At 35.5% G+C, this 17,566-nt stretch overlaps 3 protein-coding genes and 1 pseudogene across 3 annotated transcripts; all 4 read right to left on the reverse strand.

Annotated features, from left to right (window-relative positions):
• Positions 1–22: 22 nt before the first annotated feature.
• Positions 23–4,376, reverse strand: LOC107706626 (vesicle transport protein SFT2B-like). The gene is made up of 8 exons (XM_016510387.1): positions 4,140–4,376; positions 3,802–3,891; positions 3,624–3,709; positions 2,609–2,690; positions 2,451–2,486; positions 2,236–2,294; positions 707–736; positions 23–289 (listed from the first exon to the last, which is right to left on the reverse strand). Exons 1-8 carry the CDS (start codon positions 4,200–4,202, stop codon positions 250–252), a joined length of 486 nt encoding a protein of 161 aa, XP_016365873.1. The 5' UTR covers positions 4,203–4,376; the 3' UTR covers positions 23–249.
• Positions 4,377–5,290: 914 nt separating this feature from the next.
• LOC107706627 (E3 ubiquitin-protein ligase DZIP3) lies at positions 5,291–10,004 on the reverse strand. The gene is made up of 4 exons (XM_016510388.1): positions 9,605–10,004; positions 7,317–7,574; positions 6,203–6,301; positions 5,291–5,871 (listed from the first exon to the last, which is right to left on the reverse strand). The coding sequence occupies exons 1-4, from the start codon at positions 9,794–9,796 to the stop codon at positions 5,764–5,766; spliced, it is 657 nt and encodes a 218-aa protein (XP_016365874.1). The 5' UTR covers positions 9,797–10,004; the 3' UTR covers positions 5,291–5,763.
• Positions 10,005–10,693: 689 nt separating this feature from the next.
• LOC107706671 (PI-PLC X domain-containing protein 1) lies at positions 10,694–15,195 on the reverse strand. Its single transcript, XM_016510461.1, has 6 exons — positions 14,731–15,195; positions 14,489–14,625; positions 13,758–13,886; positions 13,513–13,668; positions 12,371–12,551; positions 10,694–11,401 (listed from the first exon to the last, which is right to left on the reverse strand). The coding sequence occupies exons 1-6, from the start codon at positions 14,834–14,836 to the stop codon at positions 11,145–11,147; spliced, it is 966 nt and encodes a 321-aa protein (XP_016365947.1). The 5' UTR covers positions 14,837–15,195; the 3' UTR covers positions 10,694–11,144.
• Positions 15,196–15,369: 174 nt separating this feature from the next.
• Positions 15,370–17,475, reverse strand: LOC107706674 (PI-PLC X domain-containing protein 1-like; annotated as a pseudogene).
• Positions 17,476–17,566: the final 91 nt, after the last annotated feature.

Below are 17,566 nucleotides of genomic sequence, written 5' to 3' on the forward strand. Positions count from 1 at the left end.
CCTACATGAATGTAAAGCACAGGTGTGTGTGTGTGTGTGTGTGTGTGTGAGAGAGAGTACTTGTCTGTGTGTGCTTGTTCACACAGATGGAGAGTGTCCATCCGTTGGGGAGAGTAAGGGGAGCCTGTAGTGTGGTGAGGTGTCTGTGCCAGGCTGCAGAGTGGGTACATGAGTGGCATTGAAGGCAGCACCGAAGCTGGAGCCAAAGCAGCACACAGAGAGACAGCCAAGGCCAAATGTAGAGGCATCTCACTTGAAGCACGCGGAGAACAACTTAATAATTGCATCCCTACATAAAAACAAACAGCCAAAGGTAAACAAACGCCAAAGCCAAAAAACAGATGATTAAAAGTGTCTTTTTTGGCTGTGACAGAATGACAGTTTTGATTTTAGTCTATAAAGCAATTACGTGAATTTTTACACACAATAGGCACTTAAATTGCAAAACTGATATTTCAAAATGGAAATGGCAGATTTGAATATTTTTACATGTATATATTGTATAATAGATAATATTGCAAAAAAAGCTACTACAATAAAATAATTAGGTAAATTGGTCCAGTGACAGTCTTTGACATCTGCAATTTTTTTTATTTTGCTATATCACTTAGCTAATTTATTTGTGATTTGTCTCCTCAAGTGACTGTCGATTTGTGTCAACAGCATTTTTTTAAATGTATGGTTTTGAAAATATAAGGAAACCCACCTTGCAAAAGGAATGTAGGATAAGCTATACCTGTGAAATAAAAGGGATACAATTTAAACGGAGACAAATAAAAAATCGTAAGCTATATTTCCCTCTCTTATGTTTTATAGGAACTTTCAATAGACATAATGATTTTAATACTGTACAAGTATATTCTATCTTCTATCCCTAACTCATTCCTAACCTTAACCCTCACGAATAACTTGCATTTGTACAATTTCAATCCATCCATCCAGTGTGATTTATATGCTGCCTTCCTCATGGGGACCAAAAAATGTCCCCACAATATAAAAAAATTCCAACCTGATCTCACAGCAATTTGTACATATTCTAATTAGCATGTTTTGTGAAAAAACGTACGTATTTCATGAGGTGGAAAATTCATAGGAATTCATACAAATGACCACCCCTAACCCCGCCCCTAAACCTACCCCTCACAGAAAACGTACAAAATTGTATGAGCGAGGTCGTACGAATTAACCACCTCATAAAATATGTACAAATTGGTTGTGAGATATTGTTGAAAAATTCAGGTTTTACTATCCTTGTGGGGACATTTGGTCACCATAACACACACAGTCACACACACACACACACACAAAACTTAGCTCATAAATAAGATGTCATTACAATTTAATATGGAATAACAGCAGCATTCACTGCATTACTTGTATTTTTTTTTATTATAGCTACCAGAGCAGGGCTACTATTGCCCTATTTTTATAGCTTCTTGATAAGAATGTCTGTTAAATATCTTCAGTGTAGATACACTATACAAACATTGTCCATGTGTCAAAATCCCAACTGTTGCTGAAATAACTCTTCCATGCTCAGTTTCATGCGCTTTTGCATCTACAAGTTCTTGAAGACATCAATAAACAACATCTTTTTTGAGCTTCTCGTTCTGGGATTTAAAGGTTGATTTAACTCATATTGTATATTAAATTCATTTAACATGGATTAAAGGTGCTGTAGGAAACATGAGCCATTCTGGAACTTCTGCTAGACTTAGTGACTGTATTACACACATCCCCTCTTTCCAAACTCCACCCACTGAGACCACTGTAATCAGAGATGGAGCAAGAAAGAGGGCAGAAGAACATCATCTCAGTGCTGACAAAATCAATAGTAGCAAAATAGCATTCTGGCGCTTAAATTCAAAGATCCACTTCAACTCGCAGATTCCTGCTTCAAATATGTGGGCCCACTGAAAGCACAAATTAACTTCTGAAAGCTTTACAAAGCCCTGGGCCATCACAGAGACAGGTGTGAAATTTCAGGATGCCTATTACAGTGATATCTGTCAGGTAATAATGCCAGTCCATTAAAAAGAAAACATATCACTTACAGCACTGCATGGTTCAAAGTTGAAGGTTTTTTATTGTCTTATATCACTAGTGTTCTCACTTTCACTCATTCTTATATATACACATGTATGTTTGTGTGTATTTGTAAATATACTCCATATATACAATTACAACATTTATACAGTCATATATAAAATAACATAACTATGGCTGGTATCTTACCATGTAAAGGCCAAAAACTGGAGGATACAGAACAGCAGAGCAAGGCCTTTGTTCTTCCACTAAATACAAAAACAAAGAAATTAAAAAGATAAGGAAAGGAAACAATTACTTATCATAATAAACGTGCAAATTTACACACTGTTACATAACACATTATGACACCAATTTTATAAGCATAACAAAACAAAGTCATGCTAATTAAGAAGCCCACTTACCCAAAAAGCAGCACAGAATGTTAGCACCAGGCATGTCTTTAAAAACACAAATGTTTGATTTACAGAAAAAGGAAAAAGGCCAATTAGTGAATTATATGAAACACGGAATCTCTCTGTGCATTAGTCTATGATATCTGTATATGTATGTGTGCTCTCACAATCATAATGCCAGTTGCCAGAGCTCTCGTCTTGTCACACATCCTCTTGAGTTGCTTTAATGGACCCGTTAAGAACATTGTGCTGAAAACAATCCACACCCAAAAGATCTCAGGACTGACTAACAGATTCTCACAGATGCTACAAATCACACGGGTCAATCTGTGACATTTCATTTTTCTATTAATGTATTTATTCACAAATGCTTTCACATGCTGTAAATGTTAAACATTCACAGACAATGAGTTGAATATATTCATCTGTGGTGAACATGTTTTAAATCTCTAAAAGAATTTATTTTGATATATATTTGAGGGCATATTACATGAAAAGGCTGAAAAATGGGCATAATCTTTGATTATTATTTCTTCTTGTCATTTTGTTTTTACCTAGTTCTCATATGATTAGACAAAATTCTGGAGTATCAATGCGTTTTTATTTTTTGAGCCATTAAAACAGATTTGTGGTCTCTCAGACATAAAATGTTTAAGTTTTTAAATGTCAAATGGTATAACCCCAAGAAATCTTCATGATATTAAAAAATAAATGATACACACACACACTTCCTTTTTAATACAATTAAGAGGTTTACAATCACTCATTTATGTGATAAGGAAAATATTTGATTACTTTTCATTTTACTGTAAAAAAATGATTAAGAAATTGTGAATAAAACAAAGATTACTGCAGTACGTTTTACAAGAAAATACTATTTCAGTTTTCTACTTCATTTCATGTTCAACTCAATGTGTTATTTGCAGTTTCTTTGTAATTATTTGTGAACTTTACTAGCAATTTCTGAGTGAAATTTGTTTCTACATACTTTTTTTTTTCTTCAGTGTGCTTATATCAATTGACATTTAAAAGTCACTTAATTAATTTGTTTAAAAAGTGTTTTTCAACTCAAGCATCCGTATTTGTTACTGACCACATGCCAATGCAAACATGGTGTACCATTATAAACAATGTAGCAGCCAGTGACACACCTTGGGTGAAATAATATCAAAGATGACTCACCTTAAAAGAGAAGCAATATTACCTAAACTGTAAAAGACTGCAAAGAGTGTCAGTCCCTTTCTGGGCACCCAAAGCAAGCAGGTTCCCTGAATGATAAAGTAAGGAAAGAGTAGACGTTTGGCTATTGCATGTACAATAAAAATAAAAGGATATAAAACGATTCGTGGACTCGTCTTACCAAAACTGAGCACAAGACGCCAGCCACAAAACACGCGAGGAACGCCTTGACTCGCGTGCCCCATCCCAGTGTTGATGCTTCATTCGCCGCCTAAAACAGCGTTTATATATTCATGTTCACCATAAGAGAGTGAAATCAATTTGATATTCATAAACAGGCAGATATCAAGCTGTTGCTAATGACAGTCACGTAAGCACACGCACGCAACTAAACAAGTAGCAAAAGTCTAGATTCGAATTCAAAACGACACCTCATCACTCTGTAGACATAATTAGACTTAAAAACATTAATTCTAACTCAAGTGTAATGCAGTAGACTGTTAAACTCAACTAACTTACCTGCAGTACGTTGAGGTCGTCATTGCCATCTTGGCCGCTCAAAACTTTCTTTAATTTGTCCATAAAGGTTCAGGTTGATGGGCTTTTTAAAAACAATCCAAAAAAAGACGTCTCAAGTTGAAAATACTGGCTCGAAGCTACTTCGTTCAAGTAAATATGTATTGATTCGTTCCCTTTCCTGTTTGAAAGTGTAACAGGTGCATACGATAACTTCCGTGTGTAGCCACGGCAACGTACGCGACGTCATTACGCTCGACGTTCTGAATCGACACAATGGGGTATAGAACGTGTTTTGTTTGCTTACGTTGTTTAATCTTTAATACGCTCGCATTTTGTATTACATTCACACCGATGGTATAAAGTAGGTATCAAGATGTTTCTAGACGATCCATGTAGAAAATTTAACAAGAGAGGTGTAAAAAGTATTAAGAATGTACTTTTTTGTGGAATTGCATTGCCATTATTTTACTCCTTTAAACTTTAAGTATCTAAACATAACATAGGCTACTCAAGTGAAAGCTTAACTAGGTATTTACATAAAAGTAACTTAAACTGTGCAAAATAACCCCACAATAACTTGTTTAACCTCAATTGTCTCACTGTTATGCTTTATGTAAGGCTCTAAGACACATCAGATGTTAAATTAAAATTGTTATAGTGTAATTGCACATTATAGTTGTTTAAACTTCGTCACAGACATCATGCAATGACGTTTATAATGTAAATAAAACCTGCTGCTTTGGGTCAAAAAACTCAAGGACAAATATGATGACAACATTGAAATCGATTTTATTGGCTGTTTTCAATTAAAGTTTAGTAAACATCACAGGAATGTGATTTTGACTTGTTAGTTTGGTATGAATCACCATAATTCTTTGTCAGGATGATCAGTGAAATACTGTATGAACAAATTCCCCAAGTAGTACTTAAAGGGGTCATATGATGCTATTTTAAAGATCCTTATTTTGTGTATTTGGTGTAACAGAATATGTTGACATGCTTTAATGTTCAAAAAACACATTCTTTTTCAAATACTGTACATTATTGTAGGTCCTCTATGCCCCGCCTCCCTCGAACGCTTAGTTTTCAACAAAGCCCCCTCCTTTGACAAACCCAGTCTGCTCTGATTGGCCAGCTGACCCAATGCATTGTAAAAAAGCACATTTACTCAAATACACACCTGGTAAATGCAGGCCTACACTTTTGTTGATAGTAGTTACATGTTTTGAAAACAGAACATTGCGAGTAGGCCTACTTTGAATTACTAATATAGTGAGGTACATTTTTTAAATGTACAATTGTACAACTTCATACAACTTGTGCAGTTTGCTTAAATTTCTGCAGAAAAAAGGTATACACAGTAGAAAATAACATATTTTCTTAATATGTAAATATGATTTAAAAAAAAACTATTTTACACTTAGTGATGTTAAAATCATTTAGCCTATGTACAAAGAAATGCTCTACCAATCTGTTTCTCTGAATAACAAAATCTGATTAGTCATATGACCACCTTTTTTGTAGCTGGTTCTTTATCCATTGTCAGTTATCCCCCATCATGTCTGATGTTTTGGTTAGCCATCTGATGTCCAAGGTAGTTTGAATGGGAGCTGGCTGGAAGAGCTCAGGGCACTATTACTCTGGTAGATGTCCAGTACAGGGGCTCTGGCATGGCAACATGCTTTTGACACGTGGGACAGGTCTGCTTGGTCCACAACCATTCCTCTATGCACTACACCAGAGGAGCACGATATTTAGTTACATTCAGCTGTTTTGTACAGTGCTTTCATCAACACATTCTAAAGCAGCTTTACAAAGGACAGTATCTCAATACCCCAGTGAACATGACACAGGGGACAATGGCAAGTATGAAACTCCCTAAGATGGTTATGGAGAGTGAGGAAGAACTCTCAAGAGAAAACAAATGCTCAGAAGCTAGAAAATAGCTCATCTGAAAAGTCCAGGTTTTTGGGCCATTTATATTTGGCAATATTTGATTTCTGAAGTTGAATTTGATCATTTACAATATCCTGGCAACTAGTTTCTAAAGTCTGAACCTTTACCTCACTGTGGAAGCTGTGGGAACAGTGAAGCTCTCTGATAACTCCTCCTCCTTTGCGTAGGTCGTCATGGCAGATCAGACACAAACTGTTTGCATCACTCTACAAAACAAACACCACATTATATCAACCAAATAAATTAGTTTCACCCCACATTATATTTGATCAACATTACAAAAATGCAATTCCATTTCTCAGTTTTCTGTGAAGTAGCCATTGAAATAAAGTGATAGTTCTCCCAAAAATGAACAGCACTGGAGTCCACTGAATGTCATCAAATATCTTTTGTGTAAAAAACAAAAACAAATGATTTTTTTTTCTTTTTTAGATAAATTAAACCGAATAAAATGAATGCATGAATGAATAAAAATAAAAAAAATGGGAAAATAAAAGGGGAATTGCAAGTTTTAATATCACAATTCAGACATTTTTTCCTCACAGTTCTGAATTGTGAGATATATACTAAAAAAATGCAAGATAAAAATGTAGATTTGCAAGACATAAACTTGCAATTCCCGAAAAATAAGTTCAGAATTTTGAGTTATATCTCACAATTTGGACTTTGAAAAGTATTTTTATAAAGTTATTATTCCATGGAGGAAAAAAAAAAATAGAATTACAAGATATGAGATATAAAGTCAGAATTGTGATATAGAAAGTTGAAATTAATTTTGGAAACAGGCTGCTTCCATACAATAGAATGTGAATGTGAATAAGAATTCATACTTAAGTGAAAGTAGGCCTATAATTGCTTTGCAAATATATTACTAAGTCAAAACTCTAAGTATCTAAACAAAACATTCAAACATACTTGATTGAAAGTAAAAAAAAAAAAAGTTGCATAAAAACCTGTTAAAAATTGGTTATATGTTTCTCAACAGGTTGTTTGCTGCTTGTTTTTAGCTTTGTTCATTTAGTTTTAAGCTTCAGGATATAACATATCTCATAGTTCCACTGATATAGCCTCAGATTTCTCCAGCCTTGCCAAAGCATTGTATCATAACAATAAAATGATCTTATCTTATATTTAAATATCTAAATGCTCTTGTGATTGCATAACCTATTGGTAATCATTCATATTTTTACACATTAAAAAGCAAAATCATATCACACCAACCAGAGACATGACATTGCGGCTCCTAAACCGAGCTTTTCTCTCCAGATGCTCGTGCAGCTCAGGGATGGTTGGGATGGCATGTGGGCGTCGTTCACGTGCGCTGCTCTTGGTGTGAGCTCCCTCCTCGCTATTGGTAACATGGCTGGAGCGAGAGCACGGCCTCGCCTCACCGCTCTGAAGCCAGTGGCTCAGATACGCCGGGCTAGGGCTCGTGGTGGCAGCGTGCAGACGGCTCAGATGCATCGCATTCAGCTGAGCCTGAAAAATGTGCATGCATGCATAAAACTAAGGAAGAGGCACATACAATTTGTTTTCATTATTAAGGAAGATACTACAGTATAAAAGCATTAGTGAAAAGTTTAATTGAAATTAAAAAATTTTTTTAAACATTAAAGAACATAAAACAGTATATTTGGAAGAAATTGCTCAGTTTTTTTTATTTTTGATTTACACAAATTTCAGCCAATGGGCTCCAATGTTGTTTTATTTGCAACAATATTGCAAACATGACAATTTAACAATTATAAAAAATGGCAAGTAATGCACTGAATTCAACATGAAATTTTGAAGTGGGTCTGTAATAGTATTTTCTTGTTCAATGTACTCAAATAATCTTTGTTTTATTTGCAACTTCGAAAAATGCTTACCAAATCTGATAATATAATTTAATAATTAAGAATAATGATAGAATTTCTTTTTTTTTTTGGAAAGAGTATCTCTTTAATGGCAGCAGTGCTTTGTATCAATTCTCACATTGATACAAAAAGCATTGATACAAAAGCATTGATACAAAAGCATAAAATGTATATGCTTTGTATCATTCTCAAAGCATTTTATATGATGAGCTCACGTGGAATACAAATGCAGAATACGTACTTCTTATTACTTTTTAAATCAAATTAAATATTTTAAAAAGTTCCAACTTCACTGGCATTTTTGATGCAGACACAGCACAAATAGAAACCCTATTATCAAAATGTCTAACTTCATTTTAATCAGTTTTGTCCAAACAGTGAAAGGTAATTTCAGGATAAACTGCTCTTAAGAGTTTGGATTACGCAACAGTGTCCTGCATTGATCTCTGATATCACTAACCTGTAAATCAAAGTGAAAATTAAAATGCACATTTTGATTCACAGCCTAAATTATCAGTTTTTCTGTACGAAATGTGACATAATAATACAAATTTAGGAGAATTGGTCTTCATTACTGTAGAGCAAACTGTTCATTTATGAGCTACATCATGTTTTTCTTTTACAGAAGAATATTTTTTTAACAAATCAGTGGTATTAAAATAATTATAGCTTCAGTCCTGTGAACTAAAAAAAACAGAAATAAAAATGCATGTAATTCATATATTCATGTAATTCATATAATTGAGTTGAGATGGTCTGAATACTTGCAAGGCAAGTAAGAAAACGTCATAAAAAGTGACACTGCAACACTTTATAAAGTGCTTTAAAACATTTTTACATTCATATACATACAATTTTCATATGCATGCACACTGTAAAAACTGATTATTGGAGTATGTTTTACAAGAAAATACAATATCAGTCTTTCTACATCAAAATTTAACGGATAATTCAATGTGTTACTTGCTGTTTCTTTGTACTTAATTGTGAAATGACAGTAACTAGCTATTCCTGAGTGAAAATTGTTTCAGCGGTCATTTTTTTTTAGTGCGCAAGGATGATACATAGTTATAGAATATAATCTAGAGTTAAAGCAGCACTATGTAACTTTTTCTGTGTTCAAAATTTGCAAAATGTATATAATGAGCGAGTACATCATGAATTCATCTTCCAAACCGCGTTTTTGTCTTATTCCGAATCACTACGGTACACTTATAATAAGTACTTATATTTGGACTATTGTAGCCTGGTCGGGTCGTCGCCGCTGCGGAGTAACACATACCTGCGTGAATCGCCATAGACGTAAACTTAGAGAAGTAGCTCCGGTTGGAATGTTCTTCCGCGGGATGTGTGCAGTTCTGTTTATTAACCGCTAGAGCGCCAAAAGTTACATAGTGCTGCTTTAAAATAAAAATACAAAATTAACTAAGAAGGTAAGAGAATTAAATTGCTTTAGGAAAAGCCCTATTAAGCAAGTGTGCTCTGAGATACTATTTAAAAAGTGTTAATTGAATAAGCTGCTGGTTGGCTGTCTGGAAGAGAAATCCAGAGCTAGGCACCATAACAACTGGTGTTTCTGCTCCCATTTAAAAGCCTGTATGCCATACAAGCTACACACACACACACACACACAAACTTATACTGGGTACTAACCGGACATGGAAGTGAAGCTCTGCGACTGGCCAATGATCGACTTGGAATTGGGACATCCCAACTGCTCTTCCTCTCAGCCTCTGGCTCCTCTTCCTCTTGTTCTTCTTCCTCCTGCTCCTCCACATCTTCCTGCCCTTCATATCCTCCCTGAAATGTGGTAAAGATTTCATCTTCCTCTTCCTCGTTCTCCATGTTAAACAACCGTAGCTGTCTCAAGGCTTTGAGACGAATACCTCTGAAAGAGAAACGGCGAGGAGGAGCAGCGGCTTGAGGCTTGGATTGCTAAATAAGCCTCTGTAATTAGATCCCCTGGTTTTCTTATCCCATCTGTTTCCTCTAGAACTCTAAGCTTCATAGAGACGACACAGGGACCGATGCATGCTCCTTTAACTCCTCAATAATCTGTTTAGGAGAGAGGTGGGGACTTGGAAGAGGATTCTCAAAGCTCTCTGGAAGAATCCCACTCCAGATCTGTTCAGAATGTGCTAAATACTTTGGATACTGCATGTAGAGCACACTAATACAATGCATTCTCGGAAAAAAAAATAAATAAAATCAGCAAAATTATATCCAGGTTGGTAACTCTGGTATGAAACAAATGTTGCCAAAGAAACATATTTGGTTTTTGTCTTCAGATTAATGAGACGTTAAAATAAAAAAATAAACTTCCTTAAAGAATTTCAGAAAATTCTTTGTGGTTATTTTCAGATTTAAAAAAAACATGCATAAAAGTAAGACCCATGTTTACTTACCTCATACAACCTACACAAACACACACAAACTGAGTGTGAAAGGCATCAGTGAACTGGATTATCATTTAAGTAGATACTATAAATGTTAAGCACCTTAGAGAGTGCACTCAAAGGAGCGTCTAAAATTGGACCCCACAGATACATGTTACCCACATGGACTGAAAGCCAAACAGAGTGAACATCATCAACAATAGATGAAGTCATGACAGGACATTAGACGTTACTAAAATTAAGTGTGACTCATTGGACAGGTAATGCTATAATCTATTGAGCCACTTAGTCTTTGATTATATCAATCTGCCCTTTTGACAAATATCCGAGCGTCTAAAATTGGACCTCACAGATACATGTTACCCACATGGACTGAAAGCCAAACAGAGTGAACATCATCAATAGATGAAGTCATGACAGGACATTAGACGTTACTAAAATTAAGTGTGACTCATTGGACAGGTAATGCTATAATCTATTGAGCCACTTAGTCTTTGATTATATCAATCTGCCCTTTTGACAAATATCCAAGAACAATCAGGAAAGAAGTTTAGTTTTTGGCATTTCAGTAGTTTGATGTAACTGTAAAGTTGCAAGTAACATTATTTTGTTCAAACCTAAATATGGATTGCCTGTAGATGGCAGCATTGCACAAAACATTGTTTCCTCACAGTTTAGGGACTGTCATAAAAGACTAAAAAAATAGCAATATGTAAACATCAAAAACAACAAGGCTTCCGTTAAAAAGATACACTGTAAGAAAGATGCTGCATCTGTATGTAATGTTTATGGCCGATTTAAAGATCAAGTCTCTTTTTTAAGAGTGTTTGATTGAGTCCAATAACCAGCTGGGTGAATTCATTGCTGAAAGCCCCCACAAAATCTGCACAGATGATGTTGACACATGATTTGCCCGGGCCTGGACGCTGTTGTTTGACCCAGTTCAAAAGCAGACTATAGGAGCTCAAGGTCATGCTTTGTAATGACTGGCACGGATGAGAAAGAACATACTTGGCATCCTCAGTCAGGTTCAGACCAGCAGCAAAAAAGTGACCTGAAAACAAATTCAGGGCAATTATTTAGGGAAAACAAGCTTTAATGAAAGATATTTTCTTTCCTTCCTACCGGCTTCTTCTTCTGAGACAACATTTCTAACTCCTCCTTTAGGCTACAACCATCAAACTCAGGACAGACCTTCAGACTGTACTGACTTGGTATGCTATATTTTCTAACTGATCATACATACGATTTTCAAAAACCAGATGATCAAAACTATGAAGAATCCCAGAGACTTTAATTGAGAGGACAAAACTTTCACACATTAAATCTACATTCAACAATTTAATCAAAGATCAGTCTAATATCTATCTAAATCATACTAGCAACATGCTAAAACATGTTAAATCATGCTAGAAACATGCTAAAGCATGCAGTGTTGTAATAATGCTAGAAACATGCTAAAGCATGCAGTGTTGTAATAATGCTAGAAACATGCTATAAATGTTCAATAATGCTAGAAACTTGCTAGAAAGTTTTAAATAATGCTAGCAACATGACAGCAATGTGCTAAAGCTTGTAAATGACAGCTTGTTGCTAGCAATGAATGTTTCTAAATCATGTTAGAAATATTCTAACGTGTTAAATCATGATAGAAACATGTTAGTAATGTGCTAATTTATGCTAGGAAAGTTCTAAATCATGCTAGCACATTTTCAAACATATTAATGTGTTAAATCATGGTAGTAACATGTCAAGTCATGCTAGTAACTTGCTAACAATGTGCTACATCATGCTTGAACCATGTTAGCAGTAATGTACTAAATTTAGCTAGCAACATGCTATATCATGCTAGTAAGATGCTAAAACTTGTTTGCAACATTTTATTGACTTTCTCAGAGAAAAATCCTCAAACTTCAAACCTTGCAAAATTGTTTCAAACTTTCAAACAAGGCTTTGTCAAGCCAACATCAAAGTTTGTCATCTAACTTTATCTATCTTGTTTTGTAGCCTAATTATTACCGACCTGGTCTTCCTTCTGTTTTTCTCTCCTCCAGGTAGGATATGACATGTTTTGGATCTGATGTATTTGCCCACCAATATTCACACTGTGGCCACAATTCCTCATATTCAGACGCAGATGAGTCATCATATGACAGAATAACCTGATAATTGTGATTCCAACACTGCAGTAGTGAGGGTATGATCTGAAAAAAAAAAATAATAATAGAGAGATTACTGAGATATACACTGCATCCGAAAATGCCTACTATATATAGTATGTGAGAAACAGTACATGAAAAAAGTAGTATCAGAATCAGAATGAGCCTTATTGCCAGGTATGTTTACACATACGAGGAATTTGTTTTCATGACAGAAGCTTCCACAGTGTAACAGAATGACAGTGACAGAACAAAAACACACAGATAATAAAAATAAAAAATAAAAAATAAAAAAATAGAACAAGTAAAATAAGGAATAAAAAAGGTAGCTGAGCTGAACCAGACAGTTATAGAAGTGCAGAGGATGGATGACATAGAAGGTGAAAAGTACCCGGATAACCAGCTACTTGCACTGAGATTCTGAAGTGTGCATTTGATTGACACTTTAATATCCCATGAGGCAACAGGAGATGATTTGTGAATGGCAGTGAAGTAACACAATTGATGCTGGTTGATCACATGACAGTAACAACATGGTGGATGTAGTATGTCCAAATTCCATTCATATGACATTTTTTAATGGTCATAAAGTAATTTTCAAACCAAAACATTGCACCTACTAGACAGTACGTAATTTTAGATGCAGATATAGTGTCTAAAAAGGTATTGTGGCCATGAATTAAGAATTTGTTCCAATGTTTAATGTAAATCGTTGTCACGATTTTACAAAATTAAACCAAGGGCACACATTAGTACATTATGGACACAATTTAAATAAAATAAGTAAAAAAAAATTAAAAAGGTAGCCATGAATTAATAATTTGTGGGAATTAAATCTTAATTAGTGGTCACAGTATCTATTTTTGTCCAGAATTTTATATGCAGTGCTCTGTACCATTCAGAATTTTTTGTTACATTTATGTTACATAAAGTAATGACAAGACATACATCAAGATTCAAGGTATTTCATAAAATTTGCATATGGAAATACATGGAAATTACTTACATGATTGGGACAAATTTTATTGTCAAATGTGCTTATGAGGAATTGAATGAGGTCTCTGTGTTGATCCAGGTTCATGCCATCAAAGGCAGAAAGTGCAATAATGACCACTTCCTTGGTGTGCTGATCTAACCAGCGAGCAACTTCTGTGAGCACTTCCTTAAAATAACAAAACCAGAACACAACCAATGTTATTCTCGACTTGGAATGAGGAATTAACATTCTTCTAAAATTCCGATCAACCATACCTTCACTGTCAGAAGGGAGTAGATCCCATGTGCAAAGTAGAAAACTTTATCAGGGTCTTTTATCTTATGAGCTATTCTTAAATCGAGAAACCGAATGCCTAAATCCAGCTGGTTAGAGATGCTATCTTCCTGGATAAGAAAGAAAAAAATAAGCCATGTAAAATGCTGTATGTCATCAACACCCATCCTTTTGTCATAATTTGTCCACACTTAAGTAGATATAAACCTACATGACTTCTGTGAAACACCAAAGGAGGCAAAATTACTCAGTCACCATTCAAGGGACAGTTCACCCAAAAATTTTAATTCTGTCATAATTTACTCACCCTCAAGTTGTTTCAAACCTGTATAAGTTTCTTTCTTCTGCTGAACACAAAAGAGGATATTTTGAAGAATGTGTGTTCCCAAACAACTGACGGTAACCACTGACTTCCATAGTATTTTTTTCCCCCATACTATGGAAGTCAATGGCTACCGTCAACTGTTTTGTTCCTCAGAATATCTTCTTTTGTTTTCAACAGAAGAAAGAAACTCATACAGATGTAGTACAACCTAAAGGTGAGTAAATGATGACAGAATTTTCATTTTCGGGTGATATATCCCTTGATTTACTTTTGTCATATGCAATGAAAGAGCAATGAAGGTGACTGAGGCTGTTAGTCAATGATGACGCTCTGAAGAAATCAATCATACAACTTTAGAACAACAAAATATCACATCTTCGTCTGTACCTGTGTTGTCGCCCATTTGATTATACAGGGCCGAACGATACAAGGAAACCAGGTGTCTAACACTTGCAGCAAACTCGGCGAAGACTTCAGTACTGAGGACCGTTCATCTAAACAGTAAGTCATGGTGTCATGACTTCCTGAAAAACAGTAAAACAGATGCTGAAATTATTAAGCAGTAAAAAATGTCAATAAATTGCGAAACAGAATTAAAATATGGAAATAATCAAACGTAGCTGACGTACCGGGTATAGCGAGATTCCACAGCGGTATGTCCCAAAAACCCGAGGGCATCTCGGACATCCAGTCCGAACAACAGCTGGAGATGCATAATCTTTCTTCATCCTCCATTTGTTACGTTTTCTATGAACAATTAACCTAAACACTTGTATTACTCACAGTACTACCAACATCATTTAGCTACTGCACATCGGCCGCTGAAACAAAAAGAACCATTGTTTCCGCGTTTTTCTTCATGCGATGCCAGACAGAAACGCCTTGTTAAATGATGTACAGAAGTGCACTGAGTGTTTGACGAGATCATTATAACCGTGAAATATGAATTTGTTAGAATTTGGAAGATTTTCTATGAGCATGTCGATCTCGTGACACTTTTCGTTTCTTGAACCTGGAAGGCAACAATGTTAGGGACCGTCTAAAAGTGCGATTTGTTTCCGTTTTGTTGAAGAGACCCAAAACAACAACACTGGCTCACATTTGAATTTTGTATTATTTATGTGAGAATTTTACTTTGGTTATTTGTTTAATATGTTAAATATTCAAATTTTGCCGTAACCAACCATAGATTCCCCTATATATACTAGCCTTGTCATCAAAAACGAATAAAAAAAATACAGAAAGATTCTTAAAGCTTCTTATACTGTTTGAAGGAGATCTCATGCTGACTCAGAATACCCTCTTCATGAACCATTGTCAGCATTGTTGAGCTGAATGATATCCTGAGCAAAGCTATTCACTCCAACAAAATCTCCAGCAATGATGTTGACACTTTCTTTGTCAGAGCCTGGACGTTGCTCCTTCACCCAGTCAAGCAACAGAGGGTAGGCCGTCATGGTCTTCTCTTTTAAAGACTTTGTGAGGTACAGGAGCATGTCATTCCCATCAAAAGTCAGGTTGAGACCAGCAACAAACAATCCCTCTGTTGGCCAAATGGACACAAAGAGCAAGGGATAAAACGTTTTTTTTTCCTTGGAGCATTTTGTTTAAACCAATCAGACTTCAGTAAATGTAAGGTATTTTAAGCTATTGGCATCTCTTAGCTCACCTGGTCTTCTCTTTTGTTTCTGGTTATTAAGGTATGAAAATGACCTCCTTGGGGTCCGAATTATCGGCCCACCAGTACTCGATTTGAGGCCACAAAACAGGATCGTCGACACTTCTGTTGTCATAAGAGAGGATGACCTGGTAGCCACTTTCCCAGCAGTCCTTGAGCGAGGGCTTCACATAAATTGGAAAAAAAAAGTTTTAATGATTATTAAATCATTGTTGGAACTATTTGCATAATATGCTGAGGTCCCTGAATGAATTATTTCCCTCAGTTTTTGATGATATGGCTTTGAGGTCATGGCAAATGGTATGTACCACTTGAGGCTTAGGACAGAGTTTTGTTTTGAAGTGCTCTTTGAGGAAGTTGGTCAGGTCGGTGTGTTGATCGGCTTACATTTCTTTGAAATGCGAGAAAGCAATTTCTCGCAAACCTCCTTAGTATGCTGGCCTAACCATTTCTCCAGTCCTGTCATTCCCTCCTGTGGTGATTCAAGGTTAGCTGTCATTACAGTTTTCCCATTAAGCTGTTGAATGCAATTAATGTAAAAAGAATAACATGAAAATTAATCAGGGTAATAACCTTCACAGTCATTGTTGTGTATAGTCCATGATAGAAGAATAAATCACTTTGTTCAGGCTTCCCAGCAACCCTCAGATCAAAGTATCGCAAACCCGCATCAAGCTGCTCCGAGATGTTTTTTTCCCTAGACAATCACTTGAAAACATGAACTTACACTGGCTCCTGACATTTTTTGTGATATTACTGTATTTTAATAGGTACTTTACCTGGGCAGTACCCCATTTTTTGACAATGAGCCTTAAGAAAGTACTGAACATCTTGTCTAAGGCCTTTATTTTTTTAGGTTCCAGTACTGAAGAGTTCGTATCCAAGCTGTATGCCATAGCGTCATGGCTCCCTAAAAGAAAAGTCTGTTCTGTTTCAGTTTTTGGCTCTCTTCAAGTCACACAGCATCCTATGTTCACTTCATGTTTGTTGTATGTGATGATACGCTAATATAATGTAAGTTTGATGGATGGATTTTGATATGTAAGTCACTTTGAATAACTATATAAATGCTAATGAATTAATCTATTAGCTTTAAGTTGGAAGATGGTTATTAATATCCGAGAGCTTTGAATAATAGTTTGACAGATGTTGTTAATATTCACATTACTTACCTTAAATAGCAAGTTGGCTCAAGGGGATTTTTGTGAATTTCTCATTAAGGTTAGACATCCAGTCAGCTGTTTCAGCCATTTTCTTGTTCTTATCCAATTTTTCAGTGGTACAAATGCCTAGGTAAAAAAGACGTTTTGTGGTTTACAGCTATCCAAGCAGACCATTTAGGTAAGTATTATCACATCATACCTTTTTCTGTCCTGTTTGTGCTTGACAATCACAGCATTCTGATTGCATTGTTTTTATATGTAGTATAGACAACACCGTCTGGTTGGGTCCATTATGAATCGCTCATCCATATTCAGTGCGTCCCTCCCAGGTTTTCTTTCAGTTCCTCTAGATTTTACGGCTGAGAAGAGAGAGGTCAACAAATTCACCTCAGTATAAAAACACAGACTCTCTACTGCCCTTTTTCCAGCAAATACAAGAATTTCCCAATAACATTTAGCGCCACTAAGACATTTATTCATTTATTTATTGAAAGAAGGCAATTTTTTTATTAGGCACATTAGTGACATTAAAAACGGCACCAAATTCTATATTCAAATAAAAATTACCCATCAGAAACCTGAAAAAAAGCATCACAGTTTCCACAAACATATTATGCAGCTGTT

Source organism: Sinocyclocheilus rhinocerous, unplaced genomic scaffold (genome assembly GCF_001515625.1).
Source record: "Sinocyclocheilus rhinocerous isolate Xijiao unplaced genomic scaffold, SAMN03320098_v1.1 scaffold1285, whole genome shotgun sequence".
NCBI classification, from domain to species: domain Eukaryota; kingdom Metazoa; phylum Chordata; class Actinopteri; order Cypriniformes; family Cyprinidae; genus Sinocyclocheilus; species Sinocyclocheilus rhinocerous.